This window comes from Prionailurus bengalensis, chromosome D3 (genome assembly GCF_016509475.1).
Source record: "Prionailurus bengalensis isolate Pbe53 chromosome D3, Fcat_Pben_1.1_paternal_pri, whole genome shotgun sequence".
Taxonomy (NCBI): Eukaryota; Metazoa; Chordata; class Mammalia; order Carnivora; family Felidae; genus Prionailurus; species Prionailurus bengalensis.
The window spans coordinates 9582716-9604779 of NC_057356.1; the positions used below are offsets into that span (position 1 = coordinate 9582716).

The following is a 22064-nucleotide window of genomic DNA, read 5'->3' on the forward strand; positions in this document are numbered from 1 at the left end:
CAGGCAGCTGACTGTTCAGGAAAGGAACACCCCAGTGAAAGACACATCCTATATGCTCTTAATGCAGGGCCAGAAATGGATGATTCACCTGAAGGCGAAGAGAGACTGTTTTGTGAAGGACTTCCCAGTCTTCAGCTACCACGGTGGCATCCTGGGGCAAGAAATGCCTTTCATCTCACATGACTGTCACTATGAAGGCTACATAGAAGGAGTCCCGGGTTCTTTTGTTTCTCTCAACACCTGTTCAGGCCTCAGGGGCATCCTGATTAAGGAGGGGAAACCCTATGGCATTAAGCCCAAGGACACTTCGAAACGCTCTGAACATGTGTTGTACACGATGGCACACCAAGCTCGAGTCTCCTGTGGGGTCACTTCCAAAGGCAGCCAAGTGGCGCCTGCCAGCCGGCAGCAGGGGAGCAGGAAGCCTCACAGTCCACAGGCACCGTCCTCCTTTTGGTCACACACCAAGTACGTGGAGATGTTTGTCGTGGTCAACAACCAGCGGTTCCAAATGTGGGGCAGTGACGTCAGTGAGACAGTCCAGAGGGTCATGGACATCACCGCTCTGGCCAACAGCTTCACCAGGGGGATAAACACAGAGGTGGTGCTGGCGGGAATGGAGATTTGGACTGAGGGGGACCTCATAGAAGTCCCGGCGGACTTGCAAGTTACACTCGGGAATTTCAACAGCTGGAGACAGGAGAAGCTCTCCCGTCGTGTGAAGCACGATGTTGCCCACATGATCGTCGGACATCGTCCTGAAGGAGACGTGGGACAGGCATTTCTCAGTGGTGCCTGTTCAAGTGGCTTTGCGGCAGCCGTTGAGTCCTTCCATCATGAAGACGTCCTCCTGTTTGCAGCGCTCATGGCCCATGAGCTTGGGCACAACTTGGGTATTCGGCACGACCACTCGGCCTGCGCTTGTAGAGATAAACGCTTGTGCCTCATGCGTGAAAATATCACCAAAGAAGGTGGCTTCAGCAACTGCAGCTCTGATTACTTCTACCAGTTCCTCCGGGAACACAAAGGGGGCTGCCTATTTAACAAGCCTCGGCCCCAACATCGCCTGCGTAGGAATGCAGAGTGTGGCAATGGTGTGTTGGAGGACAATGAGGAGTGTGACTGCGGACCTGACTGTGGTGATCACCGGTGCTGTGACCAAACATGTAGGCTGAAGGAGCATGCACAGTGTAGTGATGGACTATGCTGTTCTGAATGCCAGTTGAGACGTAAGGGATTCATGTGTCGTCCTGCTCTTGGAGAGTGTGACCTCCCTGAATATTGTGGTGGTACCTCCGGAGAATGCCCCATAGACCGCTATAAGCAAGATGGCACATTGTGTGACAGAATTCACTATTGTTTTGGCGGCCGGTGTAAGAACCCTGATAATCAATGTGTGGATATATATGGGTCCCCTGCAAGGTCTGCCCCAGAACACTGTTATATCTCCATGAACACCAAAGGAGACCGGTTCGGGAACTGTGGCTTGTGGGCCTCGTCTAGGACAAAGTATGTTAGTTGCTCTGATGATCATATATTTTGTGGGAAACTTATATGTACAAATATTAGACGGATACCAGCAATCAAACCCCACCATACTCTGATCCAGGTACCTCACAAAGATGACTGGTGCTGGAGCATGGATGCCTATAACATGACTGACATCCCCGATGATGGAGAGGTGCACAACGGCACTCTTTGTGCCCCACACAAAGTCTGCATGAATTACTCCTGCATTGATCATGCCGTGCTCCATTACGACTGTGAACCTAATGAAATGTGTAATGGGAGAGGAGTCTGCAACAATTTAAGGCACTGTCATTGTGAGGCTGGCTATGCACCCCCTGACTGCAAAGCTGCAGGAAATGGGGGTAGCGTGGACAGTGGTCCCCCCGGACAATCCACTGATGAAAATCTAAGTGCAGGAGGAAGTGGCAGTCCTACTAAACGTAAGACTCAAATGAGGGCTCTTGGCAGCATAATTTTCATACTCCCCGGATTTCTTCTAGTATTACTGTTCATTTTAATACTTTTCATTACCCTTAGGGCTAGAACTGAGTCACTAGAGATGACAGGAGGCTCCTCAGAGGAGATCTCAGAGATCACAGAGACTACTGTGGACAAAGAGATAACACAGCCCTTACAAAAGCAACCCACAAATACTGAAGAGAAGGGTCCAGAGGAGGCTCCACGGGAAGACCCCCCACTAGAGAAGGCTTCCCCACCAGAGGAGACCCCCCAACCACAGGAAGTCCCACCGCCAGAGGCCCCACATCCGGAGCTTCCACCACCAGAAGCCCCAGGAGAGCCTGCACCATAAGAGGTAGCAGGTGAAGGACAGGAATAACCAAAGGCAGAATAGTGGAGGAAGAAGTCAAATACATCAAATACCTCAAGCACTGAGTGGGAATGAGAGGCTCAGAGAGACAAAGATGAAGTGAGAATTGAGAGCTCCAGTGGCTCTAACTGGACTACAGGGTCTAGAGAAACAGTAACCTGGGAGGAGGGAACCCAGATTTCAATACTGCTTGTAGTACTTTGGTTACACGTTGATATAAGAACTCATATACAAAATATCCTGCAGTTTTGCTTCTTCTCATTTCACGAAACAATTTTACTTAAGCTCTTCTCATGGATCATTGGTATCAATGTCATGTATTGTGTTTGGGTCAATATCTGAACTAAAGTTATTTCTCAGGGCAATACCATCTTCCATCTACATTGTTTGACACAGTGTATTATCAGTACCTATGTCATGACTGTCCCTGGATTATTCACCCAGTCACATCAATGCATTATTTAGGAACATTATCTTTTGAGTACTCTTATTGCCATGAAGTTTCTATTCATGAAATAGAGGTAATTTAAAATAAATAAATGGCAATTTTTGGATGAAGCATCGCTTCAGACTCCATGCACCCTAGTAATGGGCTTTTTTATATTAAGGCTCTCTGGTGGGGCTGCATCTGATTCAAGGGTCTGGGTGAATGGGGCAGGAATAGGCAACTGAGGCCAGGGGACATGTGCACAGTGGTGTGGAATTCACATTTGAATATTTGTTAATATTCCGGATTTATTAATTTCTATAAGGCTGATATTTTATCTACAAATCTTCAAAATACCTGTAACAACACATTAATTTGGTAGATATTTGTAGAGAGAGCACAAAGCACATAACAATAATACTACTGTGCGAGACACTGTGTGAAACACTTAACATTCGTTGCCTTAATTTTATCTTCCCATCTACACTCTGAGACCTCCATCTGCTACATGAGGACACAAACATCAAAGAGTTCAGGTGGAACCTGTGTCCTGCCTCAGGTACGACGGAATCTACATTCCCCCCTGCTTCGTGAACCTTTCCTTCAGTAAAAAAAGTGACCAGAACAACAATCGGTATGTCCTCAATTGCCCAGAACATGGCTTCTTCCTCAGTGACTCTAACGAAACAAAACCTTTACGGGATGGATGCTGATTGCTGTCACGAACCTACCACGTTGTGTAGTCATTACTGATGAAAAGTGCCTTTACCCCATTACATCCTGACCTCCTGGAGTGGCAGGTTCATATCCTACTCAGCTGTGAGGTCTCAGCTCATTGTAGGTGCTCAGTAAATGTTGACCAAGTGAAGGACTTAGCCAGAACCAACCTTAAAATAGGAGGGTAACTTCTATGGATGGCACTGGCCAAAACCTTGCTCAGGTGCAGTGTTGCTGCTACAGGTCTAGCGTTCTGAGCCTCAGGGAAGTTCCTGAGCATCAGTCCCTGCCGACACTTTTGCTGAGTCCCTCTTCTAACTGCTTGACCTACGTGAGCGGGAAAGAGCAGACAAAGGAAGGATAAGACCTGATTTCTGCTTTTTAGAAGCTTACATTAATTACTTTTGGTGGAACAAAACTAAATGTCAGGGGGAAATTCAAAATCACGACTTCAGGTATGTAAGATTCCAGGTCATGAGATTTGCTGGTAACCGAATCTCAGAATGTTTTATGACAGATCAGGATTTGTGGTGAAAACGTACCATTAATTAGTAGTGAGCTGAGAGCTTTGGGAACAAGGGCAGACTGGGTAAATGAAGGCCCCCACATGTAAACTTGTGGTTAGAGACTTTTGAAAAAGATGTGGAGGATTTCTGCTGAAAAGCACTTCAGTGGAGAACAGGAGGGATGACATTCCTAACTGCACATGTGATGGGGACTATGATAAAAGGTAAAAAGCATCACATATTTTTGCTAGCTTCTCAAGTATACAAACAGAGGGACTGGCCTCAGAGCATGGACAATTTATCCACTACAGTAGGAGGAAAATCTAGGTACAGGTGGGCTCGCCTGGCTTCTACATGTGGAAGTTCCCTTTCGATTGCTTCCATTTTCTCAGTGAAATGTGAGGCAAGAAGAAATTAGGGTGACCTGACCGGTGAAATGTAGGAAGAGGTACACATTGAGATCACAAATGTGCCATTAGTCAGCATGGTTGTGAGTTTTCCTGAAGACACTTTCAGCCATTCAGGGCAGGTGTTCAGCAAGTACAAACGAATAACATGCAACAGATGAGACCTCAATCACAGCACCCATACCTGGGAGTCATTTATTCACTCACTAAATAATTTCTTGTTCATCTACTCTTGCACAAGCACTCTTCTAGACCTGAGGGTATAAAGGTGAACAAACAGAAGTGGTCACTGGACATGTAGAGGCCACATTCTAACACGGGAGACTTTTACGATACCTAGTTCACAGCGGGTATAACCTTAGCATCATGCCATATGTCAGGGCCATCCTGAGAAGGGTGTGGGCCTGGACTCACCCACTGACATGCCCATGATACTCACACTTGCACATAAGAGGAGGCTGCTCTGTTGGCCTCTCCCATACACACTTTTGGACAGTGTCATAAACAGAACTTGAGGAACCGAGCTTTGAAGATGTTAAAACATAGGCGTATTGACCCGTGCCCCATGGGTCACCAGCCCACTTGGGTCTATCCTGCGGCACAGGCCCACCACTCCATTTGCCTTAGCGAACAGACTGGCCTGGGAGATGTGCACGTCACTATAATGCCTCACTGAGGGATAAAGGACACTCTGAGTTATCATGTCCATGTGTTACAGAGCAAGAGGTTTAGAAGAGGGGAAGTGAGCAACAGAGGGTGCCCACCAAAGATGTCTAAGGCCCCTGGTCTGGAACACTTGGAGTTAGTCAAGCAACGGACAACAGGAGGGGTGGGGGCGGGGCGTTCCGTGTGGCACAGTTGAAGGAGGCATGCAGGTTTTGTTTCCACTCTCAAGGGATGGTCTTGCGTTTTAGAGTTCACAGCCCTTCGTGATTACATCACTCCACGGTGTCAAAAGGACCGTAGCCACGGAGCACCGAAGCTGATGCTGTGGAAGGAAGTCACAGAGAAAGGACACTATCTGAAGGATTACAGAGAGATCAGAGAGACGGGAAAGGACACAGCCAGAGGCTGTGCCTCTCAGAAGTAGGCAGCAGCCAGCCACCCTTCCTACAGTCAGCATAGATCTGGAGCTAATGCCTTGACTCCATAATGCCAGACTCCCATGTGAGGGTCGGCGTGTCAGGGAGAGCTGCTGCTAATGGACACAGGCCGCACACCATCAACCGATTCACAATGGCCATGCCAGTGGCAGCCTCTGTGAGACACTCTGCCTCCTCCTTGTCTTCTCTACAGAAATACCAAGTGGTTACACATGAGGCTGGCAGAGCGCTTCTGACTCGGGCTCCCCAAATGAAGGGCTCGAGGTGGGCACTAGTGGTGCCGGGACCTCCGTGTGTCAGGTTGGGGATCATGCTAGTGTTGGCGCTGATTTTCCTGCCAACCTTGTACTGTGACCTGGGATCTGTATATTACTCTTCTTATGAAACAGTCATCCCCAAGAGCCTGACAGTCAAGGGAAGGGAAGACCCAGTGGAAAAGGCATCCTATATGCTCTTAATGCAGGGCCAGAAATGGATGATTCACCTGAAGGCGAAGAGAGACTGTTTTGTGAAGGACTTTCCAGTCTTCAGCTACCACGGTGGCGTCCTGGGGCAAGAAATGCCTTTCATCTCACATGACTGTCACTATGAAGGCTACATAGAAGGAGTCCCGGGTTCTTTTGTTTCTCTCAACACCTGTTCAGGCCTCAGGGGAATCCTGATTAAGGAGGGGAAACCTTATGGCATTAAGCCCAAGGACACTTCGAAACGCTCTGAACATGTGTTGTACACGATGGCACACCAAGCTCGAGTCTCCTGTGGGGTCACTTCCAAAGGCAGCCAAGTGGCGCCTGCCAGCCGGCAGCAGGGGAGCAGGAAGCCTCACAGTCCACAGGCACCGTCCTCCTTTTGGTCACACACCAAGTACGTGGAGATGTTTGTCGTGGTCAACAACCAGCGGTTCCAAATGTGGGGCAGTGACGTCAGTGAGACAGTCCAGAGGGTCATGGACATCACCGCTCTGGCCAACAGCTTCACCAGGGGGATAAACACAGAGGTGGTGCTGGCGGGAATGGAGATTTGGACCGAGGGGGACCTCATAGAAGTCCCGGCGGACTTGCAAGTTACACTCGGGAATTTCAACAGCTGGAGACAGGAGAAGCTCTCCCGTCGTGTGAAGCACGATGTTGCCCACATGATCGTCGGACATCGTCCTGAAGGAGACGTGGGACAGGCATTTCTCAGTGGTGCCTGTTCAAGTGGCTTTGCGGCAGCCGTTGAGTCCTTCCATCATGAAGACGTCCTCCTGTTTGCAGCGCTCATGGCCCATGAGCTTGGGCACAACTTGGGTATTCGGCACGACCACTCGGCCTGCGCTTGTAGAGATAAACGCTTGTGCCTCATGCGTGAAAATATCACCAAAGAAGGTGGCTTCAGCAACTGCAGCTCTGATTACTTCTACCAGTTCCTCCGGGAACACAAAGGGGGCTGCCTATTTAACAAGCCTCGGCCCCAACATCGCCTGCGTAGGAATGCAGAGTGTGGCAATGGTGTGTTGGAGGACAATGAGGAGTGTGACTGCGGACCTGACTGTGGTGATCACCGGTGCTGTGACCAAACATGTAGGCTGAAGGAGCATGCACAGTGTAGTGATGGACTATGCTGTTCTGAATGCCAGTTGAGACGTAAGGGATTCATGTGTCGTCCTGCTCTTGGAGAGTGTGACCTCCCTGAATATTGTGGTGGTACCTCCGGAGAATGCCCCATAGACCGCTATAAGCAAGATGGCACATTGTGTGACAGAATTCACTATTGTTTTGGCGGCCGGTGTAAGAACCCTGATAATCAATGTGTGGATATATATGGGTCCCCTGCAAGGTCTGCCCCAGAACACTGTTATATCTCCATGAACACCAAAGGAGACCGGTTCGGGAACTGTGGCTTGTGGGCCTCGTCTAGGACAAAGTATGTTAGTTGCTCTGATGATCATATATTTTGTGGGAAACTTATATGTACAAATATTAGACGGATACCAGCAATCAAACCCCACCATACTCTGATCCAGGTACCTCACAAAGATGACTGGTGCTGGAGCATGGATGCCTATAACATGACTGACATCCCCGATGATGGAGAGGTGCACAACGGCACTCTTTGTGCCCCACACAAAGTCTGCATGAATTACTCCTGCATTGATCATGCCGTGCTCCATTACGACTGTGAACCTAATGAAATGTGTAATGGGAGAGGAGTCTGCAACAATTTAAGGCACTGTCATTGTGAGGCTGGCTATGCACCCCCTGACTGCAAAGCTGCAGGAAATGGGGGTAGTGTGGACAGTGGCCCTCCTGGAAAGCCACATGATGGAAATCTAAGTGAAGATGAAAGCAGAAGTCACAGTGTTTCTCGTAGTAATTCTGGCAGAGGTTGTGAGAATGAAGATGAAAGCAAAGGCCTTTCCAGGATGGTGTACTTATTCGCCTTATTTCTTTTAATAGTATTTTTAAGTCTGATTATTGGTGCCATTATTGGGGCTGGAAAGGAGAGATCACAGTGCCAACAAAAGGTTCTAGAAGAAACTCAAGAAACTGTACCAGAAACAGAAGTAGGCAGATTAGAGGAAGAACCAGGGGGAAAAATGAGTAGTGACAGGAAGAAGGCCAATATAGCAAATAGCTGAATCATTAGGTGGAATAGAGGCTCAGTGGAGCAAGCATGAAGTTTACACTGACGGCTGCAGGCCCTGACAGGAAGTCTACAGCCTGTGGAAAGGTAAACTGTGCGAGGAGGACTTTTCTTCTTCAACTTCGTCACTGGTTATCTATGCATATGTAAAATCACTTACAAAAATAATTCAAATTTTCATTTTCACATTTTATGAAGGATTTAAATTAAACTTTTCTCATGAAATATTCAGATATATTGCCTTAGTAGGTCCAGTTTCTGAGTAATCTGTCTTTTATGGATATAATCTTCCACCTATTTTACTGGGTGTACAGCATTATTTATGCTTATACATATTGCAGTCCCAGGCTTTTTCACCCCACTTAAAACTACACATTATGTTAGAAAGTTGTTTATATGTTCATTGTTCTAATTTGCCCTGTGAAGTTTATTCATGAAATGAAACGATTTTAAATTAGTAAGTAAGTAAATATATGTGTCCAAACAACACATCACTTTAGGCTTTATATGGCCTATAACCTGGATGTCCTTTAGTTTTGCAGTTTCTTGAAAGAGCTCCATTAATTCAGGATGGTATGATTACTCTGGTTGGGGTAAATGGGCCAGAGGCGGGCAACCTAGCCAAGAAGCAATCTTGACCAGTGCTCAGTTAAAATACCCGTTTTACCTTTTTCTATTTTCTGCTTTATTAAAAATATTTGTTTCTCAATTCCTTTATTAAGTTAATACCTGTTGAGTGAGTGTAGAAAGGAACAGAGCTTTAAGTGGTACTTCATTGTAAAGACAGCACAAACACATTTAATAACTACATAATCCAATAGCACAAGACACTGTGTAAAACACTTTGCATTCCTTGCCTTAATTTTATCTTCCCATCTACACTCTGAGACCTCCATCTGCTACATGAGGAAACAGACATCACAGAGTTCGGGTGGAACCTGTGTCCTGCCTCAGGTACGACGGAATCTACATTCCCCCCTGCTTCATGAGCCTGGCCTTCAGTAAAAAAAAGTGACCAGAACAACCATCGGTATGTCCTCAATTGCCCAGAACATGGCTTCTTCCTCAGTGACTCTAACGAAACAAAACCTTTACGGGATGGATGCTGATTGCTGTCACGAACCTACCACGTTGTGTAGTCATTACTGATGAAAAGTGCCTTTACCCCATTACATCCTGACCTCCTGGAGTGGCAGGTTCATATCCTACTCAGCTCTGAGGTCTCAGCTCATTGTAGGTGCTCAGTAAATGTTGACCAAGTGAAGGACTTAGCCAGAACCAACCTTAAAATAGGAGGGTAACTTCTATGGATGGCACTGGCCAAAACCTTGCTCAGGTGCAGTGTTGCTGCTACAGGTCTAGCGTTCTGAGCCTCAGGGAAGTTCCTGAGCATCAGTCCCTGCCGACACTTTTGCTGAGTCCCTCTTCTAACTGCTTGACCTACGTGAGCGGGAAAGAGCAGACAAAGGAAGGATAAGACCTGATTTCTGCTTTTTAGAAGCTTACATTAATTACTTTTGGTGGAACAAAACTAAATGTCAGGGGGAAATTCAAAATCACGACTTCAGGTATGTAAGATTCCAGGTCATGAGATTTGCTGGTAACCGAATCTCAGAATGTTTTATGACAGATCAGGATTTGTGGTGAAAACGTACCATTAATTAGTAGTGAGCTGAGAGCTTTGGGAACAAGGGCAGACTGGGTAAATGAAGGCCCCCACATGTAAACTTGTGGTTAGAGACTTTTGAAAAAGATGTGGAGGATTTCTGCTGAAAAGCACTTCAGTGGAGAACAGGAGGGATGACATTCCTAACTGCACATGTGATGGGGACTATGATAAAAGGTAAAAAGCATCACATATTTTTGCTAGCTTCTCAAGTATAAGGGAGTCATGATCTACGTATGGGGTGATTACGCTTAGCTAATTAAATGGTATTCTTAAAAGACCAAAAGTCAGATGGAAAATCGAGAATCAATCAATAAAACCTATTTAAAACTTCACAATGTTTGACAACAAAATGTAAAAAAAATTAGCAGTATGGAAGTGGCAGGTAGAATAGGCTATTTTTAGTTGCTGTCCTTATGATTGCAAGACAAGGTTGAAGGCAGGGAACAAAGGTTAGGACAGGCTATTCGAATGAACTTCCTCTGAAAAACTGATAGAAAATGGGACATGTTTCTAACTGCCAGGTAGATCTTAAGAAGTGTGGAACCCCCAAATTCCAGGGATTAAAGGTTGGGGTTCTTTAGGATCTGCTGTAGAAGGGAGGTGACCAATTTTAAGAGAGGAGGTAGGGGCACTCTGGTTTGAGGTTCAGCGTTCTGCATTTTGTGTGATTCTTTCTACAAAGCCCACTCTTTCACCGGATTCCCTCCCCCAGCATGTTTGGGAGATTCTGAGGAAGGCTTGATTACATGTTCCAGTGATCTCTGTTGGTAGTCACTCATGACCCAGCCAGCTGCAGCCCCAAGAGATTCTGACAGTGACTCCTTGCCGTCCTTCACCTGCCTTCCCTGGGTGGCTATTGTCCTCTCTGTGCTCCCTAAGACTGGTGGAGACCAAGACCCTTCCCTTAGTTTCCCAAAGCACAGCTAAGTCCAGGCTCTAGATTTTTATCCAGACTTAGAGGGAGCAAAAGGAAACTTAATATGGAAAAGAACGCACTCGGATGTGGCATTAATGTTCGTGGAGTCCAGAGGTCATGTCTCTTCCTCCCTGGGTGACTTGGATAGGTGCTCTCTTTCTTTGGATGCCCCCAACCTGACATCTTTCTTTGTCCATGCAGGAGTACTCTGGGGAATATCCTCATAACTTGGACTCAAACACCAACCTCTCCTCTGGGGCTCAGCTGAAGGAAAAATAAAAGATTTACCTTCAACACAGGTGACATTATCAACTTCACAGGGATGCAGTTCTGCACTAAGTAACGTTTTGCCCTGGTTTGCAATGTTTCTTGACACCGTATTAAAAATGGAAATAAAAACTTCCAGTGTTTACAAACTTAATTTCAGAACAGAATGTTGCTGTTTCCTTTGGGCAAATATGCTCATTGAAATGTTTTCTCAAAACCAAGGTAGACTTCTTCCAAGAATGTTTGCAAAATGCTGACTTTTGAAATTAATACTCCCCTTGCTTCTGGGCATTTATCTTTAAAAAGTTTTGGACTAGGAAAGGAAAGGAAAAAAGGTCCATACCACTTCTGCTATTTAATAAAATTATGCAAGTTTTACGTGAGGAGGTTATGCTGCAAGGAAATGCATGAGGGTAAGCAAGGTGTTGGGTTAGTATGTGAATGACAAAGCCATGGGGACTCGTCTCACAGTTAGAAAACTATATTTAACATATCTATAAAAGAAACAGCAGAGATGGAATCATGGCTGACCAAGTGTTTACAAGCACCTGCCCGTTTTACTGCTGTAAACTACTTAACCAGGTTTCTTAAGGCCTTCCTAAGCTTCTACAGACACTGATCTTGTCACCACAGTCTGGAGTTCAGGAACTTCCACTGCTCTCTCGTTTTCTAGAGCAGAAGATGTAAACCTGGTGTGGCATTAAAGGGCCGTGACAATTGGGTCCTCCTGTCCTTTGTCTCCTATGACTTTTGAAAACATGCATGCCCTCCTTCCTCACCTCAGTATGTCTGACAGGAAGGACCCGTGTCCTCACTGCATGCCATGGCCACTTCCCACTCTGGGCTTTTGATTCCACCAAATGACCTTACTCTTCCCCACCCCTGCTTGGTTCAATCATCACAGCTCCGGACAGGTCTTGAAACTGCTCCAGCAAACCTTTCTCTACTTTTCTGAAGAAAACATGGGTTCTCTTTGAGGATACTCACGGAAAGAACTAAGAGGGGAGTCGGTATGAAACAGACCATCAAGTGATGGTTTTCTACAGAACAGCAGTACCCATCCTTGTCCTTCCTTGAGTGAAATCTCCGATGAGTACTTTGAGCACAAGAAATGTGTTTACTCAGGTGACATGTTCTCAGAATCTCAAATTCTGGAGGTATTCATGCATTAGTAGAGAAACGGAAAAAAAGCCGTGTGAGACACAAAAGGAGTGAGCTTCGAAGCCGCGACATTTCTTCTAGTAACGCGTTTCCAGTGGCTGAATAATCACAAGCAGGGTGTCAGTGCAGACAATTTCGCATGAAAAAGGTGCAGGAGAGAAGGCCCTCCCTCATGCCATCCACTGACCCCTTTTCCACCCAAAGCCTTCCTTTATGGTCCATAGGTAAGCTAGGCCAGTAGAAAAATACAGCTATGCAATTAAGTATGTGAAATAAAGCAAAGGCTACCAATTCAGTGCTTTGTAAAAATAAGAATAGACCCCAACTTGGAGGTAACTGATGTGTCAGGATTTAAGAAAAGCCCACAGACAGGAATCTATAAAACTTTTGCAACAAAATGATACCAGTACATCAGATCCCCCAACTATTCAGAGTCTCTCCTGAAGTATTTACATTTTCTATCACAATATGAACCTAGAAAAAGAAACCATTAGTTTTATTCATGATTTTTTCCAAAACAGATACAATTTTAAAAAATGTTTGTTTATTTTTGAGAGAGAGAAAGAGACAGAGTGAGAGCAGGGGAGGGGCACAGAGAGAGGGAGACACAGAATCTGAAGCGGGCTCCAGGCTCCGCGCTGTCAGCACAGAGCCTGATGTGGGGCTCCATCTCACAAACTGTGAGGTTGTGACCTGAGCCAACGTCGGACACTTAACCGAATGAGCCACTCGGGCGCCCCCAAAACAGATGCAATTTTTAATCATCTTTCTTGTCATGTTCGCCATTTTGATGACCAATGTAAATGTCTAGTAGTGTTTTACAAAACAATTCAAGCATAAGAGAAAACAATAGGCTACCTTTCCTAAGCACTGTGAGAGTTCTCTTCTCCTCCTTGGATGCTAAGAGCATGAGTGACGTGTAAGCATTGAGTCCTGTGTTCTCCTAGCCTAATAAATCCAACCAGGAAGAACTTTCTGAGGGTAAACAGTAACTTTTTTTAAAAAAGAAGAAAGTCGGGGCACCTGGTTGGCTCAGTGGCTTAACTAAGCATCTGACTTCGGCTCAGGTCATGATCTCACGGTCCGTGAGTTTGAGCCCCTTGTTGGGCTCTGTGCTGACCGCTCAGAGTCTGGAGCATGCTTCCGTTTCTGCATCTCTGTCTCTCTCTGCCCCTTCCCCGCTTACTCTCTGTCTCTGTCTCTCTCAAAAATAAATAAACATTAAAAATTTTTTTAAATAAATAAATAAAAGAAGAAAGTCACCTTTCTTCTTATCGAGGGGGCTTTCACATTCCGTGTCCCTAAATCCTAAGCGTTACATTCTAGCTCACTGGTCTTGAACAGGAAACCTCACTTCCTTGGGCCTGGGTTTCTGCCTCAGTATGATGACCCACAAAGGCTACCTCTCACAGAACGGTTGAGAGATTAAGTTCGGTAATGTGTGTGTGTGCTGGTATCCAGTGCAGTGCTCGGCATACAGCGGGTGCTCGAATAAACACCGAAAAGATCTAACATCAACTGTGACAATGGCTGTAAGACTGTATTAATTGTACGTTGTTCCACAACGGTAAGTAAGGTCTGTCCACTCCTGAGTCATAATACTGAATTTCCTTTATACCTATGGCATTCTGACCTACCCTATATATGGTCATTTGCAAACATATTTTACTTCCTCTACTAAACTGAAAATCTCTGGGGATGAGGAGGAATAAGATTTGGCTAATGTGGCAATCACTGCCTTGGGCCCAGTCCTTACCCACGTAAGACTGGTAAGGACTTTATTCTTTTCCTTAGACCCCTCTCAAGACCATAGTGGCATTAAAACAGTCTTGCTTCTTGGATCCTAAGTCACGGATTCTAGCCTTCTCCTTCTTCTGACTGTATCCTCAATCCTTCAAGTGCAAATGGCTCGGGATGGACCAAATTGGCACATTTGAGCCTTGCTGTCCAAGCCCAAGGCTTTTTATAGAACTCTAATTTTACTATGAAACTGACACGTGTCACTTCTCCCCATCCATCCATTCATTCATTCATTGTCTCACTCGTTCATTCGTTCCACCACTAGTGAGTCTTTACCTATGAACTGTACTACCAGTACAACAGACATGGTAGTAAATAAGACAAAGCCCCAGATCCCATGGAAATTTAAAAAAATTGTGAACCCAGCACAAACAAAAGGATAACAACATGATGTGCCAGGTTATAATCTGTGTGATGGAACAAAATGAAGCAGGGCAAGGGGAAGTAGAGTGATGTCAGGGTGGACTGTTATATGAAGGCAGTGGTCAGAGAAGACCTGTGTGAGAAGGTGACATTTGAGGAGAGACAGGTAGAAAGTAAGGGCAAGGGCGCCTGGGTGGCTCAGTCGGTTAAGCATCCGACTTCAGCTCAAGTCATCATCTTATAGTCTGTGCGTTCAAGCCCCCTGCCGGGCTCTGTGCTGACAGCTCGGAGCCTGGAGCCTGCTTCGGATTCTGTGTCTCCCTCTCTCTGCCCCTCCCCTGCTTGCTCTCAGTCTCTCTCTCTCAAAAATGAACACAACTTTTTCAAAAAAGAAGGTGACAGCAGAAGCTCAGCAGGTATCAGGGGAAGAACAAACCTGGCAGAGGGAAGTCTAGGTGGAAAGGTCCTGAGATGGCAGCATGCTTGGCATGTTTGAAGAACAGCAGGGAGGTCAGCATTATCTGGACACAATGAGCATGGTGGAGAGTAGCAGTTGAGGGCTGTGGGTGGAGACAGATCACATGAAGACTTGGTAAGCATTGGTAAGGAGTTATGTTTTCTATTCAGTGGAGATGGGAAGCATGGAGGGGCTTCAGCAAAGGAGTGACCAGAGCGGAGAAGTACTGAAGGATCACTCCATATGCTACATGATCAAGGAACAGGCAGGGGTAGGGCGATGAGCCACTGCGTGAGCAGAGAATCCTTACAGACCTTGGGATTTGCCAAGTGGGAGATATCAGAGGCTTTGAGGATGGTGGTTGAAGTGTCAGTGGTGAGAAGAGGCTAGAGTCTGGGAGGATTATGAAGTAGAGCTCAAAGGATTTGCCGTGGGAGCAGATGTAGAGTGTGAGACAAAGGCGGGAAGGACAACCCCAGTGGCTCCGCCCTGAGCAACTGCAAGAACAGAGTTGCCATTTACTGAGGGGCAGAGGAGTGTAGAAAGAGCAGCCGTTGCACATATTTAGTTTGAGATGCCTATTACACACCTAAGCGGGTATGCCAGGCCGGCAGCGAGAGGACTGAGTCTAGAAGTCAGGAGGGAAGTCAGCTACAGATATATATTTGAGAGTTGTCAGTATGGAGATGATATCCAAGCTAGGGACAGGCTGACACTGTCCTGAGAGTGCTCTAGGGAGACAGCAGCTAGAGAAAGGAACAGATCTGAGGACTGGGTGAGGACTTAGCTCCAGGACATTCCATGTGTAGGTGTTGATAAGATGAGGATTCAGGAAAGAAGTGGGAGAAGTGGCTGGTATGGTAGGGCTACCACCAGGAGAGAGCACTGTCCTGAAAACCAAGCAAGAACGTGTTTCTGGGAGAGTTTTACACTTCAAACCCAGTCCACCCGCAAATTCTCTTGGCTCTATCATCAACATATATCCAGAATGTGACCTCTTATCACCACCGCCCCCACCCCACTCTCCAGTGCACTGCAAGCCATCATCTACTCCCTCTTGGCCAACTGTAGAGTCTCTAGCTGGTCTCTCTGCTTCCACCCTGGTTCCCCTCAATAGCCTACTTTCCACCCAGCGGGCAGAGTGATTGTTTTAAAAGGCAAGGCAGAACATACCCATCATCGTTTAAATGCTGTCAATAGGCTCGTAAGGTGAGGACGGAGTGGTGATCGTTTGATTTGACAACGGAGAGTTACCCATTGGTATCCGGGAGCAGAGCAGTTTGGATGGATGGGTGGGAATGAAAGCTCATTCTACTGGAGTCAAGATGTAAAGGATGAGTCAAACAAACATCCGTGGAAGTGTTCAATGTCATCAGTATTCAGAGAAATACAGATTAGATAGCCACAAAGAGATATCACCACACACCCAAGACTGACTATATAAAACTGAAAACTCCAAGTATTGCCGCAGAACAGTGGAAACACTCATAAACTGCTTCAGAAATGTACACAGCCGTGCCACTTTTAAATAGCACTTTTTATTGTCTAGTTACATTCATTGTCTCAAGTACCCTGTAACTTAGCTATTTTACTCCTAGGCAAATACCCTAGAACTTGCTGCTTATTTGCATCATGTTACTGGACAAAAATGGTCATAGAAGCACTCTTCATAGTATTCCCAAAGAAAAGAACCCTGTGTTCACAGATAATACAGTGAATGTTGTGACTGATCCACACAGAGAAATGCAAGTGTAGAACAACGTGGAAAGGAATGAGCTATGGCGGCACCCAAAAAGAGTAAGTGTAAACTCAAATACCATGTGGAGCAAAAGAGGCCGGCCACACTGCATTCCTATGAATACACAGGAAGTTAAGAGGTAAAACGGGAAGACTTCCAAAAGGTTAAAGCAGGGTCCCCCCCCAAGTCCCCTCCTCCATAAAGGTAGTCACAACACAGGCAAAAACAGTCAAAATCAATTTTCCGCCAGTATGAAAATTAATCCAAGACAGAACCATGTGAAGCCGGTTTGTTCAAAAACAGAAACAGTAAAGCAGCCGAATCTTGGTTAGAGCAGTGAACTCTGTGAAGTTTTAATTGCCCTAGTCCCATATCCCCCGTCTCCCTCAGGTCCCCACTAGCCTTAAAAAACCACATCCTATCAACAGCAGTAGCTGTGAAAACAGGCGGCCTAGCACCCAGGGTAAGGGGCAGAACAGTTTGGAGCTTCCTCAAAGGCCCCATGGCCATAGAACTGTTACTAACTTACATATCTGGCACTTCCCCAGAAAATCCCCATTCACAGGACCTGTCTTGCTATCAACTCTTAAAAGAAAACAGAAGGCAAAAGTTTCACGGCACCGGATTTGGCAAAGATTTCTCCAACTAATGACACCAAAGGCACAGAAAACAACAACAAAAAAAGACAAAATGGACTTCACGAAAATTTTTAGATCTTGTGCATCAAAAAACACTATTAACACAGTAAAAAGGCTACTCACAGAATGGAAGGAAATATTTGCAAGTCAAGTATCTGAGAAGGGATTAACATCCAGAATATACAGAGAAGCTCCTAAAACTCAACAGCTATAAAATCAACAACCTGATTCAAAGAATGGGCCAAGGACTCGAAAAGATATGTCTGCAAAGAAGATACACCAATGGCCTACATCGCCAATCTTTAGGGAAATGCAAATCAAAAGTCCACTGAGGTACCACCTCATACCCATGAGGATGGCTACTGTCAAAAAACCCAGAAAAGAGCAAGTGCTGGAGAGGATGTGGAGCAAATTGGAACCCACGTGTGCTATCGGTGACAACGTAAAATGATACAGCCACTGCGGAACACAGTGTCGAGGTTCCTCAAAAGATCGGAAATAGAATTGCTGTACGATCCGGCAATTCCACTTCTGGGCATATACCCAAAAGAGCTGAAAGCAGGGTCTGGAAGAGATATTTGTATGTCATGTGCTTAGCAGCACTATTCACAGTGGCTAAAACACGGAAGCAACTTAAGTGTCCACCGACGGGCGACGAACGGATAAGCAAAATGTGGTATACACATATACAATGTAACACCCTTAGAAAGAAAAAATATTTCTACTCACCATTAGAAAGAAAAAATATTCTGACGCATGCTACAACACAGATGGACCTTGGGGACGTTACGCTAAGTGCAATAAGCCAGTCCCCCAAACACAAATACTGTTATGATTCCACTCACAGGAATTACTCAGAGTAGTCACAATCACAGACACAGAAAGTAGAATGGTGGTTGCGAGGGGATGGAGGCAAGGAGACCCTGGGGATGTATAGTTTATTGACTATGGAGTTTCAGTCAAAAGACGAAAAGAGTCCCGGAGATCGATAGTGGTGGTGGCAGCACAACATTATGGATGCATTTAAAACCAGTGAAGTGTGTCCTTAAAACCGGTAAAATTCATGTTCTCTGTGTTTTAACGCATTAGGAAAAAAAGAAGAAGAAAAATGAAATAGCCGTCCGCTCGGAGAGAAACACAGCACTGAGGAAGTGAAAAGACAGCCCACGGGATGGGAGAGAATACTTGCAGATCATCTACGTGATAGGGACTAATGCCCAGACAATATTAAGAACTCTCACAAGTCAAGGAGAAAGACACCCAATTTTAAAAGGGCATGGGATGTGAAGAGACATTTCTCCAAAGAAGAAATAAATGACCAATAAGAATACGAAGGGGGCGGGGCGCCTGGGTGGCGCAGTCGGTTAAGCGTCAGACTTCAGCCAGGTCACGATCTCTCGGTCCGTGAGTTTGAGCCCCGCGTCGGGCTCTGGGCTGATGGCTCAGAGCCTGGAGCCTGTTTCCGATTCTGTGTCTCCCTCTCTCTCTGCCCCTCCCCCGTTCATGCTCTGTTTCTCTCTGTCCCAAAAATAAATAAATGTTGAAAAAAAAAATTAAAAAAAAAAAAAAGAATACGAAGGGGGCTGTGCAATATTACTAATTATCAGAAAAGTGCAAATCAAAACTACAACGAGATACCAGTTTACATCCACTAGGATGGCTAAAATCAAAAGGACAGGCAGGAATGAATGTCAGAGGATGTGGAGAAACTGGAATCCTCACTTACTGCTGCCAGGAATGTAAAATTGTGTAGCTGCTTTAGAAAACAGTTGGGCCATTCCTCAAAAGGCTAAACACAGACTTAACATATGACCGAGCACTTCCACTCCCAAGAACCTACCCAAGGCAAATGAAAACATTTGTCCATGCAAAAACTTGTACTCAAATGACCACAGCAGCAGGATTATTCACAATAGCCAAAAAGTGGACACAATCAAAATGGTCATCGACTGATGGGTCAAAAAATAAAATGCGGTATACTCACTCAAAAAGCATGCATCATTTGGCCAAAACGCAATGAGGTACGGACACATATTACAACATGGCTCATCCTTGACAAGATGCGAGGTGAAACAAGGGGGTCACAGAAAACCACACGGGTAGAAAGTCCATTGCTATGAAATGCCCAGAACAGACAGTCATAGAGCTGGAAAGTACACTAGTGGTGGCCAGGGGCTCAGGGGAAGGGAGAGTGGGGAGGGACTGATAATGAATACAAGAGCTTTCCTTGGAGGGTGAGGAAAATGTTCCAAACTTGACTGTGGTGATGCCTGCATAATTTTCTGAACATACTACAAACCACTGAATTGTACTCTTTAAACTATGTGAGTTGTAGCTCAATAAAGGTGTCACTAAAAGACAAGTAAACTAAAATCACACAATTCTGGGATACCTATTTAGGAAGCAAAACAATTTTTTAAGAAGTGAGAAAGGAGTTACCAAAAGAGAGAGGATCATGGTTCTCTCTGGAGCAGGAGGGTTTGTGATTGGCAATGAATGGTAAATGGGTGACTTCTGTGGAGCTAAAACTGTTGATTACTTCAGTGGAGTTGTGCACACACAGCTATTTCTCTCCCTGAGTGAAATATATGTAACATCAACCATCTTAACTGTTTTTCAGTGTACAGTTTGGTGGCATTAAATACATTCACACTGTTGGACAACTGTCACCACCACCCATTTACAGAACTTTTCATCATCCCAAGCTGCAACTCTGCACCCATTAAACAAGAACTCCCCTATTACTCTTTTCCCCAGCTCCCGGTCACCTCTATTCTACTTTCCGTCTCTTGAACTTGACTCTTTGAGGAACCTCATATAAATGTAATCATAACATAGTTGTCCTTTTGTATCTGGCTCAGCTGTTCTCTTTTTAGTAACTCACAGTAAAATACATTCATGTTTCATGCACGTGTAGTGTTTGTGCTGTAATTCAAAGGAAAACATTTCGGAAAAGAAAACTAGTGATGCAAGTTGGAACAGAATGTTTACACACCCTTTCAAAAAAGTTTCCTTGTGAAACAGAGAGGAGAACCTGGATGTGACTGGGCAGTGATATGAACTGAGAAGGATGGTTTCATAAAAGTGAGATATTACAGCACATAATGAGATAGGATACAAAGGACAAACAGATGTTTAAGGTGTAAAAGAGAGAAGGGACCACTGGAAAAGTGAAGCCCATGAGAAACAGAATGCGAAGGTGACTCTAGATACAAACAGAGGGACTGGCCTCAGAGCATGGACAATTTATCCACTATAGTAGGAGGAAAATCTAGGTACAGGTGGGCTCGCCTGGCTTCTACATGTGGAAGTTCCCTTTCGATTGCTTCCATTTTCTCAGTGAAATGTGAGGCAAGAAGAAATTAGGGTGACCTGACCGGTGAAATGTAGGAAGAGGTACACATTGAGATCACAAATGTGCCATTAGTCAGCATGGTTGTGAGTTTTCCTGAAGACACTTTCAGCCATTCAGGGCAGGTGTTCAGCAAGTACAAACGAGTAACATGCAACAGATGAGACCTCAATCACAGCACCCATACCTGGGAGTCATTTATTCACTCAGTAAATAATTCTTGTTCATCTACTCTTGGACAAGCACTCTTCTAGACCTGAGGGTATAAAGGTGAACAAACAGAAGTGGTCACTGGACATGTAGAGGCCACATTCTAACACAGGGGAGACTTTTAGGATACCTAGTTCACAGCGGGCATAACCTTAGCATCATGCCATATGTCAGGGCCATCCTGAGAAGGGTGTGGGCCTGGACTCACCCACTGACATGCCCATGATACTCACACTCGCACATAAGAGGAGGCTGCTCTGTTGGCCTCTCCCATACACACTTTTGGACAGTGTCATAAACAGAACTTGAGGAACCGAGCTTTGAAGATGTTAAAACATAGGCGTATTTACCCGTGCCCCATGGGTCACCAGCCCACTTGGGTCTATCCTGCGGCACAGGGCCACCACTCCATTTGCCTTAGCGAACAGACTGGCCTGGGAGATGTGCATGTCACTATAATGCCTCACTGAGGGATAAAGGACACTCTGAGTTATCATGTCCATGTGTTACAGAGCAAGAGGTTTAGAAGAGGGGAAGTGAGCAACAGAGGGTGCCCACCAAAGATGTCTAAGGCCCCTGGTCTGGAACACTTGGAGTTAGTCAAGCAACGGACAACAGGAGGGGTGGGGGCGGGGCGTTCCGTGTGGCACAGTTGAAGGAGGCATGCAGGTTTTGTTTCCACTCTCAAGGGATGGTCTTGCATTTTAGAGTTCACAGCCCTTCGTGATTACATCACTCCACGGTGTCAAAAGGACCGTAGCCACGGAGCACCGAAGCTGATGCTGTGGAAGGAAGTCACAGAGAAAGGACACTATCTGAAGGATTACAGAGAGATCAGAGAGACTGGAAAGGACACAGCCAGAGGCTGTGCCTCTCAGAAGTAGGCAGCAGCCAGCCACCCTTCCTACAGCCAGCATAGATCTGGAGCTAATGCCTTGACTCCATAATGCCAGACTCCCATGTGAGGGTCGGCGTGTCAGGGAGAGCTGCTGCTAATGGACACAGGCCGCACACCATCAACCGATTCACAATGGCCATGCCAGTGGCAGCCTCTGTGAGACACTCTGCCTCCTCCTTGTCTTCTCTACAGAAATACCAAGTGGTTACACATGAGGCTGGCAGAGCGCTTCTGACTCGGGCTCCCCAAATGAAGGGCTCGAGGTGGGCACTAGTGGTGCCGGGACCTCCGTGTGTCAGGTTGGGGATCATGCTAGTGTTGGCGCTGATTTTCCTGCCAACCTTGTACTGTGACCTGGGATCTGTATATTACTCTTCTTATGAAACAGTCATCCCCAAGAGCCTGACAGTCAAGGGAAGGGAAGACCCAGTGGAAAAGGCATCCTATATGCTCTTAATGCAGGGCCAGAAAT

The 22064-nt window shown here is 45.8% G+C and overlaps 1 protein-coding gene across 2 annotated transcripts in view; it reads right to left on the reverse strand.

Annotated features, from left to right (window-relative positions):
• Window positions 1-22064, reverse strand: part of TMEM116 (transmembrane protein 116) — a 181466-nt gene that overhangs the window by 41559 nt on the left and 117843 nt on the right. Inside the window, exon 11 of one of the 2 annotated variants that reach the window (XM_043557636.1) lies at window positions 21149-21476. The exons of the other annotated variant lie outside the window; for it this stretch is intronic. Coding sequence (XP_043413571.1) covers window positions 21399-21476 — 78 coding nt within the window. The 3' untranslated portion in view covers window positions 21149-21398. Of the gene's footprint in view, window positions 1-21148; window positions 21477-22064 lie in introns of those variants that run through there. 2 annotated transcript variants of the gene reach the window in all.